Genomic DNA, 19,681 nt, shown 5'->3' with positions numbered 1-19,681 from the left:
TAAAGAGACCTATTAAGATACATTTGAATTTAAAATAAACCTGTGCAAAGATACAAATAGAAAACTACATAAAAAGTAAAATCAACACTGCCAATTTGCTGTATTATACTTTTGTACAATATATTTTATTTACTGTTGCTATTTTGATATTTTATTATGTATAGTTTCTTCTTTATATTTTTATTCTCATGTTGTCTATTGTCACTGTGTGTAATGCTGCTGCTGCACTGTAATTTCCCAGCTTGGGATAAATAAAGTCTATCTATCTATCTATCTATCTATCTATCTATCTATCTATAGAAATAAATGCTTTCACAGAAATAAGAAATAGAGTTAAAAACTATATGCAATAAATTAGACTGTAGAAAATTAAAGTCGCAGCATGACTTGTGGTACAAAGTAGGCCTAAAACAGTGTATCTGAGTTTTAAATGGTCGGTTTGTGTATAGTCTTGTGTTTCCACACTATCATAACAGAGGTGCTGTACAGTCTTAAGGAGTTTCGGGGTCTTCAACTACGTCCTCATACAGTCCTCAACGCCCTCCTGCCCTCCCCCTGCTCATACATCCTTGATACAGTCAGTCATCGCAGGATCATCTGACCCGGCGCCGGAGCGAGCGAGCGAGCAGGCAGTCCGTCTAACTTTTATACCACACTCTCTGTTTTAAAACTTTCTATGGATACAATGTGTTTTGACCGGCAACACAGCGGCGAGCGTCTATTTTATTCAAGGGAGAAGCTACTTTCACTGGAACCAATGGCACGTCCATTCGGCATCGTTCACCCCATACCTGCGGACCTGAAGAGGAGGCGCCGAGGCTGCAGATCCGGCGCGCAGGTGAAGGCGAAGAAAGCGGCACGGGCCCTCCGTTTGAAATATCTGGAAAGTGGACTGACTGAGCAAGAAGACGGACGAGCTGGCTGGCCTTGTGAGGACGGACAGGACATGGACAGTTTGATTGTTGCTCACATTCGGGCGCTCATGTGGACTCACCTGGATTCACCGCAGTGAGGGGCAATGAACATAAATCACTCATGATTTGACTTTGTAATATTTTATTGGATCCATATACACAGTTTTTACAACAGGAAAAAAATGGTTGAAATGTTTCAACTTCAGTGATGACCGTGGGACTCGGGGAGACCTGGAACAACTTCACCCGTCTCCAGAATGGTGTCACCCTGAACACGGAGACAAGGACAAAGCAAATCTTCATTGAGACATCTCAGGACATAACATCAGACGTTCCCATGGCTGGTAAAGCAAGCTAACCTGCAACTGTACATACAGAAGAAACTTTTAACTGGGTCATACTTACTGGGAACAGCCTGGGTTTCAGTTCCACGATGGCATATGGCTTTTTCTGTGGGCGACAATGACAATGTTATTTAGTGTGCCTGATGACCAGTGCTTTGTCACATGACTGATTTTTTATTTTTATACTGAAGCATGACTTGTGTAATGTTGTTGTAAAGGAACCTGGAATAAAGGTGCAAATGTGTTACATGCTGCAAATCTGTTGTTCTTAGGAGTTTCTTTGCAAGTTATGCTACCCACTTAACTTAATAGTTACCCACTATTATTAGATTAGAAATACTCCATGAAAAGATAGGGGAAAAAAGAGAAACCCAAGACAGAGTGATTACAATACGCAGAGTCAGCCTTGCCAAATTGATATGATGTTCTTTTGTTCATGGTGAGCTATTGTTTACACAGCTGTGTGTCCTTGGAGTGTCCAGTGCGGCAGAGCATAGATAAAACACAGTAAACTGCATCGAAAGACCTCTGGGAGAAGAGCATAGCCAAGGACAAGCAAATGCAAGAAGATTCAGGAAATCGGACATTTTAGTCTAAAACCTAATCCTGCATGCCCCCCAACTTAAAATCCCGTTATAGGGCCGAGAGACCCCTAGTCACCTCCTCCAGGCACGTAACAGTGATTGCGGCCTGGGTGGAGGTGGTTCTACGCAGTTGCGAAAACGTGTTCATGATGGTATTGAAGCGTCGGGGGATGTCCACAATAGATCTTTGATCCCACTATTATCCTGTACTATTGAATTAATGTACAAGTTCCTAAAAGAAGGACTCATCGGGCGATAAAAGAAACATCGCCATTAATCTGTTCTCAAAGTTGGGTTGGGAGCTGGGTCTATACTACGCAAACTTTAATGACTTTCACCGTGATATTTTAGCACGGATGTATACCAGGCCATATTATAATATTTATTTGAGGTCTGCCTGAGTGACTGGTGGAAGAAGGAGAAACAGAGCTTGGACTGATTGACACAAAGCTACTGACTGTAGACACTTCATCACGACCTCTTATGTAGGCTTACAGTTCAAAATTCGTGTTTAACTGAATAAACAGTTTGTAAACACAAGTACATCTTATTGAACATGATTTATTTTCATCACCGAGTATCAAAGTAGAACAGCTTTCTCAAGCAGTCAGTGATGCATTTTGGAAACAGGAGGTGAGCCCCTGGAAACCCGTTCTCAAAGACTTACTTTAGTCATTAATTAGGTAGCACACATATTCTGAATGAGCCATTTTATTCTAGATTAATTTCATGATTACAGTGAGATTAATCTAGATTTAAAAAAAAAAAAATCTATGCCCACCACTAATGCACATAACACACATAACTGATGCTCAGAAAATTCTGTTCACTTGATATCATATTCATCGCAGTTTATTCTTATTTACAAATAACATTTATGGTGACTTACAGCGACGTGGTATTTCACGTAGTAGTGAACAATCCAAGCAGGTATCAACAGCCGTGTTAATGTGAAAACTCCACCTCTGTATGCTTTGTAGGTCTGTGAGGAGATACAGATACAGAGGCAGGTAAATATCAATAGAAGAGACGTACATAATGAATCACAAAGTTTATGTTTCATGCAAGATATTCAGCTATTATATACTTAAGTACTTTGTATGAACTAAACCGATCTGGACCCAGGCAGCTCAGAGAAGACTGTTCACAGACCAAATTACCATATGTAAGAGGTCAATAAACACCATTATCTCAGTGAGCACGTCGCACGTTGTCACTAAAATAGAGCCGCACCCAATAACTGTTATCGGATAATCATCACCATCAGTTTTTATCTAATTGAATATTCAGTTTAAAATGCCTATCACTTTTTTTTTTAAGCAGCTCAGATCTGACATAGTAAAGAAAAGCTCAGGTATTACAAATGATATTCATGCTGACTTTGTTCTGCTCAAGTTAAGCCATGACAGCATGCACAGTACCAGAACCCTGAACCAGGAGCATCTTGAAAGAAATTCATCCGTCATCAATCTTGAATGAATAACCTAATCTAATCTAAAAGTCAAGAGTAATTAAACTGACGGTGATATAAAAACAGGAAAAAATTTGAAAGATTTAAATAAGAGAATATATTTATTTGAGATTAGAACAGATTATAAGAGGCGAGGTGTTGATAATGAGATAAATAATTAACTGATTAATTTGAATTAAGGAAGATATTTGTAGGAAATGATCATGTAGACTCTTTTAAATGCATGTAATGATTTAAACACCACCATATACATTAAACTAACATTTAAAGCTGATGACCTAGTCCTTCAACATGTGTGCAGTACATGCAATATATCAAAACACACCTTATTATTTAGACAGACAAAGGGGCAGAAATTATATTGATTTAAGTCTTTATACTTTAAATCCTGTGATAAAACCAAACCAGACTGTAAACTGCAGGAAGCAGCAGGCTGTGTTGACACCACGTTTATATCTGAACTATACACATAAAACTCACATTAGTGACACTATACAGTCTCTGTTCAGATATATCTCCTGTATTCTGTCATTGTCTGCGGTTGTTTTGTTTTGGTCTGTGTATCAGGACTCACGTAAAGTCTCCACAGGCTCTTGGGCTCCAGAAAACCAGCCCAGAACTTGGCGACAGCACCGGGGGCTTTAGCCGGCAGCACGGGCTCCCTCGGGCTGAGCTCCTGGTCCTTCAGCCACTGTCTCCGGAGCTTCGTGAGCTGCTCCACACGGAGCTTCTCGTCTGGTGTGTACCCAGACATTTCTTTAGTTTTCTTTTTTCTGAAGGTTCAACCTCGAGAAAGCTACAATGACACCATGGAGGACACTTCCCTTTGCAGGAGAGTGCACCGGAACCGCGTCACAGGTTGAACCGTCTGACAAACTGTGGTGCGACATCTACCGGACAGGAAAATAACAAATAAATTAGTAACACCATTTTATATTTTAAAATACAGTTTTCATCAATTTATAAAATATTTGTAAAAGTACAACACTGTATGCCAAATTGTAGTACTGTTAACACCATGTAGATGGTTGATTTTATGTGCATACATGCTTTTTGTTAGTTATGTACTTGTTTTTGTCTGTTTTTTATTTATTTTATCTAGTGCCTTTTATTCATTTTATTTTTATTGTTTTCTATCTTCTTTTATCTACTTGATGTTTTGTTGTGTTTCTATATTGTTATTCATTGTGTTCTATCGTATTGTGCAGCACTTTGGAAACCCTGTGTTTGCTAAAATCGTGCTATATAAATAAAGTGGATTGGATTGGATTGTATGGTGAAAGAACAAGAGCGCTCTGAAGTGACCATGCCTGGTAGAAGATGACCGGTGGAGGCGTAGACTAAATTTTAACGCATCTTTGAGAATGAATGAAAAAAAAATATGATTACCCTGAATGAAACAATGAGACAGGAAGGAGCCGGGGATGTTTACAAAATATCCCGGAACACAAAGTATCATCCTCCAGACGATCAATCAGCATATTACTACTGCGGCAGCTCACAGTCCACAGTGTTTCTAATTCTCACGTCGAAGAGCTCGATAAAAACATGGGGAGAGGGAATATTCCCTCGCTGGGACGTGATAGTACAAATATCGACATTTGGCAAAACGCGGCGAGTCAAGCTACATACTCATCACTCGAACAGCCTTGGACGCTGCTCGTCACACGGTAAACATGAAGCCAATGTGAGTGAGACAGTGTGTGAAAGAAAGCCTATTGAAGTCGCTACGGCGGCGGACCTCCGGTGCAAGCGTGACAGGATAACAACCGATAACAAAAAGCCTTTTGACGGAAGGTCAAAACTATTTAAAGAACACATAGGCCGCACGAATGAGCCAGTCTTTAGAAATTCATTCATGGAACATCATGAAAACATAAACGTCCTGCTGTGACTCAGAAAGGTCAATCCATTTCAAGAACACATTTCTGTCTGACCAAGCAAACTCACATACATGTTCACACTTTGCACTTCAGTATACTGAGCACTGGAAGGAGGGAAAAGAGAAAAGACTTCACTTCCAAAATAATCCGAATTATTGTCCCTTTAATAAATATGTTTGAGGGTTTTACCGGCTGATGCTGCAGCTTCAACAAAACCACCCGCCGCTCGGTGTACGCAAGTATAAACCTGTGCGGGTGCCGCACAACACTGCTGTGCAAAAGTATCCAAATTGTGAATAGGGCCAAAAGGATTGCGGCAGACATTCGAAATGTTCAGCCAGCACCATTGTATATGGCCAAGTTTGCAGCACAGATATACCAAAAAAAAAAAAGCCCATAAATGTACAATATCACAAAACAACACCATAGATACAAGCCCTGTTTTCAAAGTACACCCTGTTTAATGAGACAACATTTCACAGTAACACACTTAAGAGTGTGCAATGCCAGGATCTGACTGCCAAGAACGCTGTGGTATTCTAATAGTTGTGTATAAGAAATGACTTGATTTAGGGATTTATCGGCTGTGTACAATGAACAGAAAGAGAAGATCAGAACTTCAAATGGTGAAAAGGCTCATATTACACATTCAAGAGCTCTGTTTTTGTTGCCATTGCTGTGTGTGTGTGTGGCAAATTCATTTCTCCACATTGTTCTCAGTCCAAACTAACTTTTCTGAAAGGAACGATGGCTGTACCGGCAGTGATGGCGGTTTCATTTGGTTTACAGGGAACAACAAGAGGACTGGGACGGATATTGGGATCGGGTTCATGCAAACTAGACTCCGATCATGTTTTTGTGTATTAAGCTCAGAGACCGGTTTATTTTTTCGCACTAACCAGAATGGAAAAGCCTTGCGACAGACTTGAAGGTGCCGATATAATAAGTTTGGTACAATCACTCCTTCGCTGTGATAACAAGCTTGGTTGCCAAAGTCACAGAACCCTAACTTCATACATCCAGATTAAAAAAAAGGACATTTCTTTAACAACATATTCGATGCTTCGAGCGTGGCCTGAGAGTTATGTGGTCACGTCTGCTCACCTGTCAGGAACTGATCGGCGATGCCGATGTCTCCAGGCTGGTCTCCTCCGGAGCGAGCCGCACGCCGTGGTACGAGCAGATGTGTGCAGGCCCCTTCTCTCAGTGCCCAGATGTTGGCTTGTAGTTCACATTGGACGGCATTATAGTGTGTTGTCCTCCCGTGCCTGAGGGTGAGAAAGGGCTATTAAAAGATAGTATTTTCCAGTAGATTTTTAGGATCAATGTCAGAAACATTAGGACTGAGTGTGGAAACGAGTAGTGTTGGGTGACAAGTGCCGATGCTTATTCGCACTAATGGAGGCTAATAGAAAAAAGACATCTTCACCTCGCAATGAGCACACACTCACAGTTTTTGATCTTCCCCGCAGTATGAAAAGAGCCATCAGATGGCTGTTTAAGACAGTAGCAGGAATTAAAATTATTAATTACATGCCATACACAAACAACAACAGGAAACATCTTTGAATCACAAAAACAACAGACTCACCTTTCCATACGGTGTGTCAACATAGCGATGTCCTTCCCCCTCCAGGATATAGGGATCGTCGAGGCCTGAACCACCAAATTAGTCCAATCGAAAAACACAGAAGGTGAGGAGTCATCAAACAGACAATTTACTCAGAGTTAGAAGTCTGCCTTCACTCGTAAACCAGTTGAAAATTTTTCAGTGTTTCATCGTACAGTATCAGGTGATTAGGGCGTTGACCACTCCTAGGCGAGACCTGATACAGTCATTCCCCTCATACAAAGTTGTTTGGAATTTGACATATGTAACTTTAACAATCAATACTTAAAGTTACGCATATCACTTTAAAGATAAGATAACAGACGTTTATTGAGCCCACACCCACAAGGTGGATCAGAAAAGACAGAGAAATAAAATGATGGACTCCCTGTAAGATGACTGTGGGTCTCGCCACATATGAGAGGCTGAGCCCTTCCTGCGGTGACCCGGTTCAGATGCCAGCCTGTGGGTCCTGCCTATCCTTGTCTGTCTGTCTTCAAGCCGTCCAAGTATACCAGTGAGAGTCTAAGTTGAGTTAATTCGACTGAAAGACAAAATAATGTATTTGATTTTCCAGCCATTATCTGTAACTCATATATCCTCTACGGGGGTCACGGTGGGGCTGGAGCCTATCCAGCGGACTCAGGGTTGCCGAGCTCGTCACAGGCAACATAAGAGACAAACAACGCACCCTACGGCCCTATTAGAGTCACCAGTTAACCTGTTAAGTGCACGTCTTTGGACTGTGGGAGGAATCCAGAGTACCCGGAGAGAACCCACGCAGTCACCAAACACTCAAACACAGCTACACTTTAATTTATTTCCATAGCTTTTTGCTCTGCGAAGCAGAGTATAGGTTTGTGGTGGCACCTTGATGAATCTCTCTGTTCCAGGACAAACACCCAATAACATACAGCTGCCCCATTCCTAACCCCACCACCACACACGGGCAGCCCCGCGCAATCCACAACACTGACATCAGAAAACCGCTCACACCGCACGATGCCCACACACGCCGTCTGCCCTGAACAGTGAAAACAGGATAAATCAGACCGTGAAGGGAACACCTCTCCTCATCGAATGTGAGCATTGTGCTGAGAGAACAGACGGACATGCAGACGAGCTTCACCGAATGGGTTCTGACAGTTTGTGCAGAATTCTTGAAGCAAGCCGCCAGAGTGCTGCCTCGAAGACGATCTTGGAGTGACATCTGTGTGGAGGTCCTGGGCTGAGGGTGGTGTGGTTACAAACGTGTCTGGCAGTTGTGAGGCCGGTTGGAGTTAGAGAGACGGAAACGGCTTATGGTAACATCTCATGGTGACAGTTCCTGCTGTCCGCCGTGCCAACTGAACGCCTCCCTGAAAAATTGAAAAAACATCTGTGTATGATGCTGGTGATGAAACTGAACATTTTAAGAGTGGCTTTTTTATTGGGTCAAGGCGGATGACAATATCATGCTGCAATAATCAGCAGACTGGATATGCCACACCTGTGTGGAGGGAGGATTATCGCTGCAAAAGATAGATGTGAGAAGTTGTTAGTTTGTGTGATATAGAAGAATGTTTTAGATTTTGAGTTCTCTAAGAAGAATAAAGTGTTGCATTTATACTTTTTGATTCAGTGGATGTTTGTACTAAAAGCAAAGTAGAAAAAAAATAAAATATACCAGATCCTCTGCACACTGAAAGTGATTCAGATTGGGGATGTTATTCAAGTAAGAAATAATATTATTGAATGAATCATTACTGTGCACAGGTCTTCTCCTTGTGTTGCCACCTGGCTTTGCTCTCCTCTTCCCTCCTGTTACCTACACTGTACACGCGTTAAAAAAAAGGGGGTGCACTCACCAAGCGGCCACCGTGCCACTCACCAGGACCCAGTTTTTAACCGGTAACACTTTTGACCGTAACGTTACCCCCTCACGTAAAGGCGAGGACCCTGCGGTTGCCGGCACACTAGACTTCGTGTTAGTCATCTCTGGCTGTTCACTTGTTTAAAAGGACGCAGACTCTGACTAAAGGTTTTGAGAGGCAGCTACGCAGTGTTCCTCGGCACATATGCGTGCGTAAATCACGTTACCTAGCTAAAGCTATCCTCCGTTTGTTCGCTCTTCCTCCTCCGCCGCGTTCAAACACCAGCGGTCGGTAGATAATGACATTTTTTAAAGTGGGTAAGTTTTTAATCAGTCACCTTAATGGGCAACGGTTGAAGCCATATCGACGACGTTTTCTGCTTTTCTTCTGTAAAAGTTGAAGATCTGAAGTTTGAAGACGCTTCGAGCAGAGACCGCGACCGACTCAACATCGCGCCCCCAGCAGCAATCTGATCTGCTTCAAAATAAAAAGCACAGAGCCAAACCTATATTTTACTGCTTCCAGCGCGAATGTAATTTATTATCCTTTTACTTGTCAGTTGCTTTCCATCAGCTCGATTCAAAACGAATCACCTGGTGGTTCAGTATAACTTTGTAGCAAGAGAACAAATTAATTGATTTTTCAGATTAAAAGACACAGCATTATTTCCAGACCAATAAAACACTTTCATAACTGTAAAGTGGACCTTGGAACAATTCCAAAGGGCCCCAAAAAATATGTAAAACACAATATAAAAATTATTAATCATCACATTGAGTAATATATAATTCAAATATAAATAATGAAATGAATTATGTCTTATCGTTTTTATTGTGTTTGGGCAGTAAAAGTTAAGTGGCTTTTTAATCTCATCAATATAGTGACTGCACTGCATCTCGGATCAGACTTGCATCAATGTACAAATCTCCACGTAAATATTGTGTCTAGTATCTAGTATTGAACTACAAACCGCAAAAAAGTTCAAGCCTTTGATTAGAGTTTATGTAAAGACGTTTGATGGGAATAGTTTGGTCCTAGATGATGTGGGACAACAGCTGCCACAGGGGGACCCAAATATCCGCGTTCTGCCCCCATTACCTGTCTGCAACCATGCAAAAAAGTGGATCAAACACAAAAGTTTTGAAGTTATTTGTAGTAGGACTTAAAACATGTAAACATAGCCCTAAAATCGCATCCATTTTGCTGTAAGCATTAATCTACACTAGGGTCACACAGGCCTGAGCCACATCACAGGGAGAAGTATCTCTTACAGGGAATTTTAGAGTCATCAATGAATCTATTAAGTGCGTTTCGTTGGACTGCGGGAGGATAGCTCGGAAGCACCCACGGAGAGAACAAAAGGGCCCAGGAACCTTCTTGCTGTGTGAGAACGACAGTAGCTAGCCAGGTCGGCACCCTGCACTTTGACATAGACGATACCAAATAAGATAATAAAATACGACATTTATGACATGAATTTTTCCCACGCTCCCATGTTGGCTCATAACAGAGCAGACGGTGCTAGACCGACCTCATATAGAGACAGACCCAACACACATTCCGTTCACTGCGAAATGTTTTATCTCGGCCCTTTCTAGTCAATTTAAAACATGGTTGCTTCCCTGTAACTGTTTTGCCATAGACAATAAAGAACTAGCCTCAGTCTAGTTAAGTACATCATTTGACTGTATTATAATTGAAAGTTTGAATCCTACGTGAACTTAACAAAGAATGACTTAACAAATATGCACAGAGTTGCTCATTACGATTTTATTTTTAAATAAAATCCATCACAAAGAGCGTCATTCTGAAAATCCGTATGAAGTACTACTCCATGGCCAGGTAGAAATTGTTTTGTCACCTCAAGAATGTACAAAAAAAAAAAAACATCCCTGAGAGCACGCTTAGAAATAAAATACAATCATTACAAGAAAAATTGAATTTTCCAGAATAATGACAGTTTTCTCAGATGCGTTTTGTGATTCTCAGTATTAGTCCATTCTGCCTTATTTCATGTGGCACTTTGGCACATTAAATAGTATTGTTGAGTTTACTAGACCGTTGATGGTAAGAACGGCCATTGTATCCATATACTCCAGGTTCAACCATACTGTGGTGTCATGTAAACCATGGTCAAATAAAAAGTCACAGTATAAAACACGTGCAGTGGTCTAAGGTGTAATACACCTTCGACATAATTGTTTTGTCATACAGTTGTTGTTCTAAAAATACTGCTGCAGGCGTTAGCAGCTGAGCGGTGGATCCAGAAATGTGAACTTTCATACACTACGCATCGGAGCAGGGAGGGGCGGGCTCTGCGTGGGTCATCTGATGGCGTTATTACGATAGGGGTGTCCTTAGGCCGCTGCTGGCTGGACATTGTCAGTAAGCTACAGAATCACGTGTCACTAGCAATGGTAATGACGGCGGGGTGAGCCCTGTCTCCCTGCGTTCACTGCTCTTGTGCCGTTGCTTTTCTTCTTGTGTTTCTTCTTTTTCTTGTGGTGACGCTTGCTCTTTCCTTGGAGTTGTCCTCGTTGACGAGCTCCACGCTGACGGCTCCTGCTAGTCTTTCTTGACCTCTCTTTGGATTTTTTTACGATGCTCTCTTTGCTCTTTTTCTTGTGTTTTGTTGTTGGGGAATCGCCTCTCCGCATGCGAGTTTTGGCAGCGCGTTTTCCGACAGGCTCCTCCAATGCTCGTTTTGTATTTTCTCTTTCCGCCAGGCTTGTCGGTGGTGAGATCTCTTTTTCACGGAGGGGGAGCGACTGCTGGAATAAGTCCTAGATCGAGAGTGCCGCTTGTCTCGTCTCCGCGAGTCCTGCTGGCTGCTCCTGGAGCGAGAGTGTTGATCCGAGTACTTTATGGCTACGGTAATAGTAGGACCCGCCTCTCTGTGTAATGGATCCCATTATCGTTTGTCTCTCTTGGCTGTAATTCCTAATGGACTGATAGCTGTGATCACCATCCCTCCTTTATAGTTATTGTCACCTTTTGAGTAAAGTCCTCTGCCACTGGAGTAACAATAACCTCTATCTCTGGATAGAGCGCCACCACTGTTGTGGGGAGGCCACTGGGCTTTTTGCTAGAGTACCTGCGCTCCTCCACTTCTTGACCTCCTTCCTTCTCCTGTGGTCTCTATCCTTTTGACCAGTGCCTCTCAATCTTTTGTCTGACTTACTGGACGTTTTGTGTCTGCTTGATGTCGAAGAGCTACACCTTTCTTCGAATCTGCGAATGATAGTGGTCGTTTCTACATTTTTCGGACTGTCCGCACCACTTGGATCACTACTCTGTGAAGCTATAGGACTGAGACTGGAGAAAGCGGATGTGCTGAGGTAGAAGAGGCACTTCTTTAGTATCTTCATTGTCAGATTCATCAAGAGTCAGAGGAGAGCTTAACCAGCTCAGGAGTTCTGTCTGCGTTGGCTTGACAAACCCACAATCACACACCATCGCTGTCAGAGGACAACACTCTTCTTTGTTAACTCCACCATCAGTCACGTTTGTTTGGTTAAGAGGACTCATTGGCTGTGGACAAGCTCCAAACGGTTGGGCCTCCTCCTCTAAACTGCTGTCTGAGTCGAGTCGAGGACGGAGAGGCACTCTGACCTGATCTGCTCTGCGTTCGTAGATTATGATGGCCCAGGTGTCTCATCGTCCCACACCGCCCTGGCTCAGAGTAGACGTGGAGTCTCGGGGGCGTCCATGGAGCCCTCCTCATCCCTGAGAAGCTATTACAGATGAGTTGGAGCTGCTGTCTTCATTTGAGGACGGGGCTGGGCAGTCATAGACAGCATGCTGGTCATAGGCTCCATGTTGAAGGGAGACTTGCAAAGCTGATGAACTCGGGAAGAAAGTGCTCTGTGCGCCCCTGGAGGAATGGCCTGAGCTCTTCCTGAATAGCTCCATCCTCCATGTCATAACGTGTAATGCGCGGACATGATGATGTGCTGAACTATGTTGACCAAAGAGCCGTGGGCCCCGTATAGCACAACCAGCTCTCTTTTTAGCCAGGGGATCAGTCTATGTAGGCAGGCAGGTTTCTTCGGAAGAAGTCAGCTGAAGTGTCTCGGAGCGGCCACCATCGCGGACATTCCTCACCCTCACCCCCCGTCGGTACACGCTCCTCCTGAAGTTGATCATCTCCTGCTCTCTGACGTGTTCACTGCCCTCCCTTCGCTCGCAGCTCTTCTCTTGGCTGCCAACCTCATCATCAACGCCGGATGTAGCGGTCCTGTGGCTGTTCGGGAGCGTTTGTTGTGGCTTCAAACATTACTACTCGTTGGTCTGGAGGAGGAGAGTCCTCCTCTGCATTTGTCGGTGGACTCCTGTAAGAGTCGTGCGGTATCTAAACCGCACTCCCTCAAAAGTCCCAAAAGAGCCATTCTCTATCGGCCGCAGGTCAAACTTCTTGAAGTCCTGCTCTGATTTTATGCTGTGATAGATTGAATTGAATGGCTGTTTGCATAGAGGGCACTCGGCTTTGTTCTTGGAACCACTCGTGAAACACCGGAAACAGAACTTGTGCAGGCAGAGGTCCAGGTAGAAATGTTGTTGAACATGTCCAGACAGATGGACACTTGGAGTCTGGCGAAACCTCTGCAGACATTGCTTCAGAGGTTTTCCTCCTGCCCCTCTTCTGGCTCTGCTGCAGGGCAACCTTGATTGCTGACATGATCTAACAAAGTAAGAAAAAAAAAGAATGTGAAATTCCAAACTTATGCGATAACAGTTACGTCTAAAATCAGCATTAACCCTGCAACTGCACAAGTACGAATCTGATGCACCGGATTCATAAGGTAACTAAAAAGTCTACACATGGTGACTTAAATATCAATTAATGTGCTACATTAAATTGAATATTCTGTATGAATTTTGAACTTCTGATACTCAAGACACTGCACATGAAAAGAAAAAGTTGAGCATAGTTTTCAACAACTAGATCCATACTTTTACTCTGATCTATATGCTACTATCATCTATCGATCTATCTATCATCTATCGCACCACTAGATTCTCTATATGTAAATTGTCATAAAGGCAAACTGTTGTGTGACTATATAAATAAACTGAACTGAAACAACACTCTCGGTTTAACATTTAATGTGAAACGACTGGTTAAGAGTGAACAAAATATAAACAAATAATAACAAAACTGTCCGAGGACCGTTTTGTCTTAGACTAGGTGTCACCATATCACAAACAGATGTGGTGCCAGGGTCGAGAGACCTATTCTGCCTTTAGAAGTTGCCGTTGACGTTCCAATCTGGTAAACAGACATCTGTGTCTCCAGACTAGAATATGCTGACAATAACACCTCCATGAAAAACATTCTCTTTACGAATTCTGGGGCGTGTAGTAATTTGTGGTGTTATCTTGAGCTTTAAAGGCGAGCCACCAGGGATGAGTTGCAGATGTGAGACCGACTCAGGCACTTCTGATGAACTTTGAGAGTGTCTCTAATCTCCTTGACAAGCGTCATTAAATAATACAGCATAAGACATCAAAGGCTTCCTGAACACTTATGAACTCCTGACCTCACCACTGACTTCAGTATTCTCCAATGAGAAGCAGACTAGTAAAATAACAGAATGGGGCCATGCTGGACTGAAACAGACCATATATAGTGACATGTAGCTGCGTTATTCCCGTGATATATGATGATTCATCAGGCCGGACTTTAGCTAACAGACCCTGGAAACACACCTTATGATCCGTAACCTTGACACACAAATCGATCTCTATACTCCCTCCATTTCCCATTACGTTGTTGTTGTGTTGTTTTCGTTTAGTTAGCTCAGCAGGCTAAAGCTAAACCCGTGCCTATTACCGGGTAAACACGGTGAAACACGTTAAATTAAGCGCCAACGTTATCTCAGCAACCCTGACATTTACATGAACTGTACTGGCAGGCGTGCATTAACGCTAACGAGGATTAAAACGGGTCAAATCCAACCGTGTCATTAGTTTAAGAACTGATGAACTGTTAGCTTAAGTTAGCACGCTAGTTAGCCAAGTAAGGCTAGGCGTGATAGCCACCTAGCTCGGTCGGCTCGGACATCAAAGCGAGTTAGTTAGGACGTCAAGAAAGAAAAAAAAAGTTGTACGGTATTTACCTCAGACCCCCGCAAACACATGTGCGGGCTGGTAAACTATGGCTGTCTTCGTGCTTGTAGAAACCTCGTCATTTCTACATGAATGTCATGTTTACAGAGACAAGTAGCTTAGCTTCGAAACACTCCATAGCCAACGGTCAGTGTTCGAGCCCTTCAGAATAAAAAGCATCAACTTCACAGTTTAAAAAAAACACCAAAAAAAAAATACGTTTTCACACATACACACCAAAATCGAATAATGGGATTAAAGTTTTTAAAATATGTTTTATTTTAATTTTTAGTGATAATAGCTGTAATACAATGTATTACTGTACCGTGGTCAGCAAGTAAGCACACTTCCCGTCCATAGTTACCAAAATAAGAGCCACCGAGGCCTTGTTACATGTTACAGCATACTGTACATAATAGGTGTTTTTTTTTTTTTAAGTCAGGCTTCTCGGTCCAGTTAAAAACAGTCTGAAGCTTCGTCTTTAACATCCTTGGAGTCATTTAGAGTAAAAGTAACATGTGCCAACTGAATTGCAAAGTCAAACTTGAAAAACTTTCACTTTCAGTGTCCTTCTTAAGCCCTTTTAAAAAAAAAAGGAAATTCATTCAAGCATCATGAGACACAGTAAACATACATTAAAATGAGACCTATAAGATACATTTGAATTTAAAATAAACCTGGCAAAGATACAAATAAAAAACTACATAAAAGGTAAAATCAACACTGCCAATTTGCTGTATTATACTTTTGTACAATATATTTTTATTTACTATTGCTATTTGATATTTTATTATGTTTAGTTTGTTCTTTATATTTTATTCTCATGTTCTATTGTCATGTGTGTAATGCGCTGCTGCACTGTAATTTCCCAGCTTGGGTTATCTATCTATCTATCTATCTATCTATCTATCTATCTATCTATCTATCTATCTATAAGAAATAATGTTTCACATAAATAAGAAATAGAGCTAAAAACTATACAATAAATTAACGGTAAGAAAATTAAAGTCGCAGCATAACTTGTGGTACAAAGTGGTCAGTTGAGTCGTGTGTCGTGTGTGTTTCCACACATCATAACAGAGGTGCTGTACAGTCTTAAGGAGTTTCGGGGTCTTCAACTACGTCCTCATACAGTCCTCAACCCCTCCTGCCCTCCCCTTCTCATACATCCTTGATACAGTCAGTCATCGCAGGATCATCCGACGGCGCCGGAGCGAGCGAGCAGGCAGTCCGTCGAACTTTTGTACCACACCTCTGTTTTAAAACTTTCTATGGATACAATGTGTTTTGACGGCAACCCGGCGGGGAGCGTCTTTTTATTCAAGGGAGAAGCTACTTTCACTGGAACCAATGGCAACGTCCATTCGGCATTGTCCACCCCATACCTGCGGACCTGAAGAGGAGGCGCCGAGGCTGCAGATCCGGCGCGCAGGTGAAGGCGAAGAAAGCGGCACGGGCCCTCCGTTTGAAATATCTGGAAAGTGGACTGACTGAGCAGAAGACGGACGAGCTGGCTGGCTTGTGAGGACGGACAGGACAGGGACAGTTGATTGTTGCTCACTTCGGGCGCTCATGGGACTCACCTGGATTCACCGAGTGAGGGGGACAGGGACCATGAACGTAATAACTCATGATTTGACTTTATGATATATTTTATTGGATCCATATACACAGTTTTTACAACAGGAAAAAATGGTTGAAATGTTTCAACTTCAGTGATGACCGTGGGACTCGGGGAGACCTGGAACAACTTCACCCGTCTCCAGAATGGTGTCCCCGGAACACAGAGACAAGGACAAAGCAAATCTTCATTGAGACATCTCGGACATACATGACACAGGACATAATATCAGACGTTCCCATGGCTGGTAAAGCAAGCTAACCTGCAACTGTACATACAGAAGAACTTTAATGGGTCATACTTACGGGGAACAGCCTGGGTTTCAGTTCCACGATGGCAATGGCTTTTTCTGTGGGCGACAATGACAATGAATTTAGTGTGCCTGATGACCAGTGCTTTGTCACATGACTGATTTTTTTATTTTTATACTGAAAGCATGACTTGTGTAATGTGTTTGGAAAGGAACCTGGAATAAGGTGCAAACTTTGCATGCTGCAAATCTGTTGTTCTTAAGAGTTTCTTTGCAAGTTTATGCTACCCACTAACTTAATAGTTACCTATTATTAGATTAGAAATACTTTTAATCCCTGAAAAGATAGGAAAAAGAGAAACCGTGAAAACCCAGGCAGATTGAATCAGCCTTGCCAAATTGATATGATGTTCTTTTGTTCATGTGAGCTATTGTTTACACAGCTGTGTGTCCTTGGAATGTCCATGTGGCAGAGCAAAGATAAAACAAAGTAAACTGCAATCGAAAGACCTCTGGGAGAGAAGATAGTAAGGACAAGCAAATGCAAGAACTCTTCCAAGGATTCAGAAATCGACTTTTAGTCTGCAAAAACTAATCCTGCATGCCCCCCAACTTAAAATCCTGTTATAGGGCCGAGAGACCCCTAGTCACCTCCTCCAGACACGTAACAGTGATTGCGATGGGTGGAGGTGGTTTCTACCAGTTGCAAAAACATTATGATGGTATTAAGCGGTCGGGGATGTCCCACATATGTAAATGTACAAGTTCCTAAAAGAAGGACTCATAGTAAAAGAAATATCGCCATTAATCTGTTCTCAAAGTTGGGTTGGGAGCTGGGTCTATACTACGCAAACTTTGATGACTTTCACCTTGATATTTTAGCACGGATGTATACCTAGCTGAATTGCAGGCCATATTATAATATTTATTTGAGGTCTGCCTGAGTGACTGGTGGAAGAAGGAGAAACAGAGCTTGGACGATGACACAAAGCTACTGACTGACAGTTCTCACGACCTCTCATGTAGGCTTACAGTTCAAATTCGTGTTTAACTGAATAACACATTTGTAACACAATAACATCTTACTGAACATATTTATTTTCATCACCAAGTATCAAAGTAGAACAGCTTTCTCAAGCAGTCAGAATCACGGTTTCTCAAAGACTTACTTTAGTCATTAATTAGGTAGCACACATATTCTGAATGAATTTCCATCGATTAATCAGTGAGATTAATCTAGATTAAAAAAAAAATATCTATGCCCACCACTAATGCACATAACACACATAACTGATGCTCATAAAATTCTGTTCATTGATATTAATTCACGCAAAAAGAGTTTATTCTTATTTACAAATAACATTTATGGTGACTTACAGCGACGTGGTATTTCACGTAGTAGTGAACAATCCAAGCAGGTATCAACAGCCGTGTTAATGTGAAAACCCACCTCTGTATGCTTTGTAGGTCGGTGAGGAGATACAGATACAGAGGCAGGTAAATATCAATAAAGAGACGTACATAATGAATCACAAGTTTATGTTTCATGCAAGATATTCACTATTATATACTTAAGTACTTTTATGAACTAAACCGATCTGGCCCAGGCAGCTCAGAGAAGACTGTTCACAGACCAAATTACCAAATGTAAGAGGTCAATAAACACCATCATCTCAGTGAACACGTCGCACGTTGTCACTAAAATAGAGCCGCACCCAATAACTGTTATCGGATAATCATCACCATCAGTTTTTATCTAATTGAATATTCAGTTTAAAATGCCTTTTTTTTAAGCAGCTCAATTGACATAGTAAAGAAAAGCTCAGGTATTACAAATGATATCCATGTTGACTTGCGCTCAAGTTAAGCCATGACAGCATGCACAGTACCAGAACCTGAACCAGGAGCATCTTAAAAGAAATTACCGTCATCAATCTTAATGATAACCTAATCTAATCTAAAAGTCAAGAGTAATTAAACTGAGGGTGATATAAAAACAGAAAAACATTTGAAAGATTTAAATAAGAGAATTATTATTGAGATTAGAACAGATTATAGGGGAAGGTTGATATGAGTAATAATTAACTGATTAATTTGAATTAAGGAAGTGTTTGTGAAAATGATCATGTGGACTTTTTCTCCCTCTTTTAAATGCATGTAATGATTCAACTGTTCACTTCAACTTCAACTGTTGTTGTTTTTCTATTTATGTATATACTTTTTCTTAAATTTAAACTTGCCTTTACTTTTTATATTTATGTTCTATATAGATATATGTGTGTGTATATATATATTTTATTTTATTTATATTTTATTTATATTTGGATATTGGGCTGCTCCAGGACCAGGGGAAACAATTCGTTTCATCCCATGTTACATGTGTTGTAAGACAAATAAAACTCCTTGAATCTTGAAACACCACCATATAACTAACTAACATTTAAAGCTGATGACCTAGTCCTTCAACATGTGTGCAGTAATGCAATATATTAAACACACAACACATGTTATATTTAGACAGACAGAGGGGCAGAAATTATATTGATTGAAGTCTTTATACTTTAAATCCGTGATAAAACCAAACCAGACTGTAAAGTGCAGAAAGCAGCAGGCTGTGTGACCTCTCACCACGTTTATACTGAACTATACACATAAAACTCACATTAGTGACACTAACAGTCTCTGTGGGATATTTCTCCTGTATTCTGTCATTGTCGTGGTTGTTTTGTTTTGGTCTGTGTATCAGGACTCACGTAAAGTCTCCACAGGCTCTGGGCTCCAGGAAACCAGCCCAGAACTTGGCGACAGCACCGGGGGCTTTAGCCGGCAGCACGGGCTCCCTCGGGCTGAGCTCCTGGTCCTTCAGCCACTGTCTCCGGAGCTTCGTGAGCTGCTCCACACGGAGCTTCTCGTCTGGTGTGTACCCAGACATTCTTTAGTTTTCTTTCTTTTTCTGAAGGTTCAACCTCGAGAAAGCTACAATGACACCATGGAGGACACTTCCCTTTGCAGGAGAGTGCACCGGAACCGCGTCACAGGTTGAA

At 41.8% G+C, this 19,681-nt stretch overlaps 2 protein-coding genes and 1 pseudogene across 2 annotated transcripts; all 3 read right to left on the bottom strand.

Moving 5' to 3' along the window:
- Positions 1-1,039: 1,039 nt before the first annotated feature.
- On the bottom strand, positions 1,040-4,169 carry ndufb6 (NADH:ubiquinone oxidoreductase subunit B). The gene is made up of 4 exons (XM_027282354.1): positions 3,888-4,169; positions 2,732-2,824; positions 1,320-1,364; positions 1,040-1,182 (listed from the first exon to the last, which is right to left on the bottom strand). The coding sequence occupies exons 1-4, from the start codon at positions 4,065-4,067 to the stop codon at positions 1,117-1,119; spliced, it is 384 nt and encodes a 127-aa protein (XP_027138155.1). The 5' UTR covers positions 4,068-4,169; the 3' UTR covers positions 1,040-1,116.
- A 7,868-nt stretch (positions 4,170-12,037) lies between these two features.
- Positions 12,038-14,835, bottom strand: LOC104926971 (E3 ubiquitin-protein ligase Topors). The gene is given in 14 exon segments (XM_010740941.3): positions 12,038-12,084; positions 12,087-12,270; positions 12,273-12,383; positions 12,385-12,472; positions 12,474-12,592; positions 12,594-12,703; positions 12,706-12,735; positions 12,738-12,821; positions 12,824-12,883; positions 12,886-12,960; positions 12,963-13,208; positions 13,211-13,234; positions 13,237-13,339; positions 14,778-14,835. Coding segments are annotated over 14 exon segments (1,302 nt in total). The 5' UTR covers positions 14,799-14,835.
- A 1,579-nt stretch (positions 14,836-16,414) lies between these two features.
- Positions 16,415-19,669, bottom strand: LOC113746517 (NADH dehydrogenase [ubiquinone] 1 beta subcomplex subunit 6 pseudogene; annotated as a pseudogene).
- Positions 19,670-19,681: the final 12 nt, after the last annotated feature.

This window comes from Larimichthys crocea, chromosome X (assembly GCF_000972845.2).
Source record: "Larimichthys crocea isolate SSNF chromosome X, L_crocea_2.0, whole genome shotgun sequence".
In the NCBI taxonomy this organism is placed as follows: domain Eukaryota; kingdom Metazoa; phylum Chordata; class Actinopteri; family Sciaenidae; genus Larimichthys; species Larimichthys crocea.
This window is presented reverse-complemented; position numbering and strand designations above follow the sequence as displayed.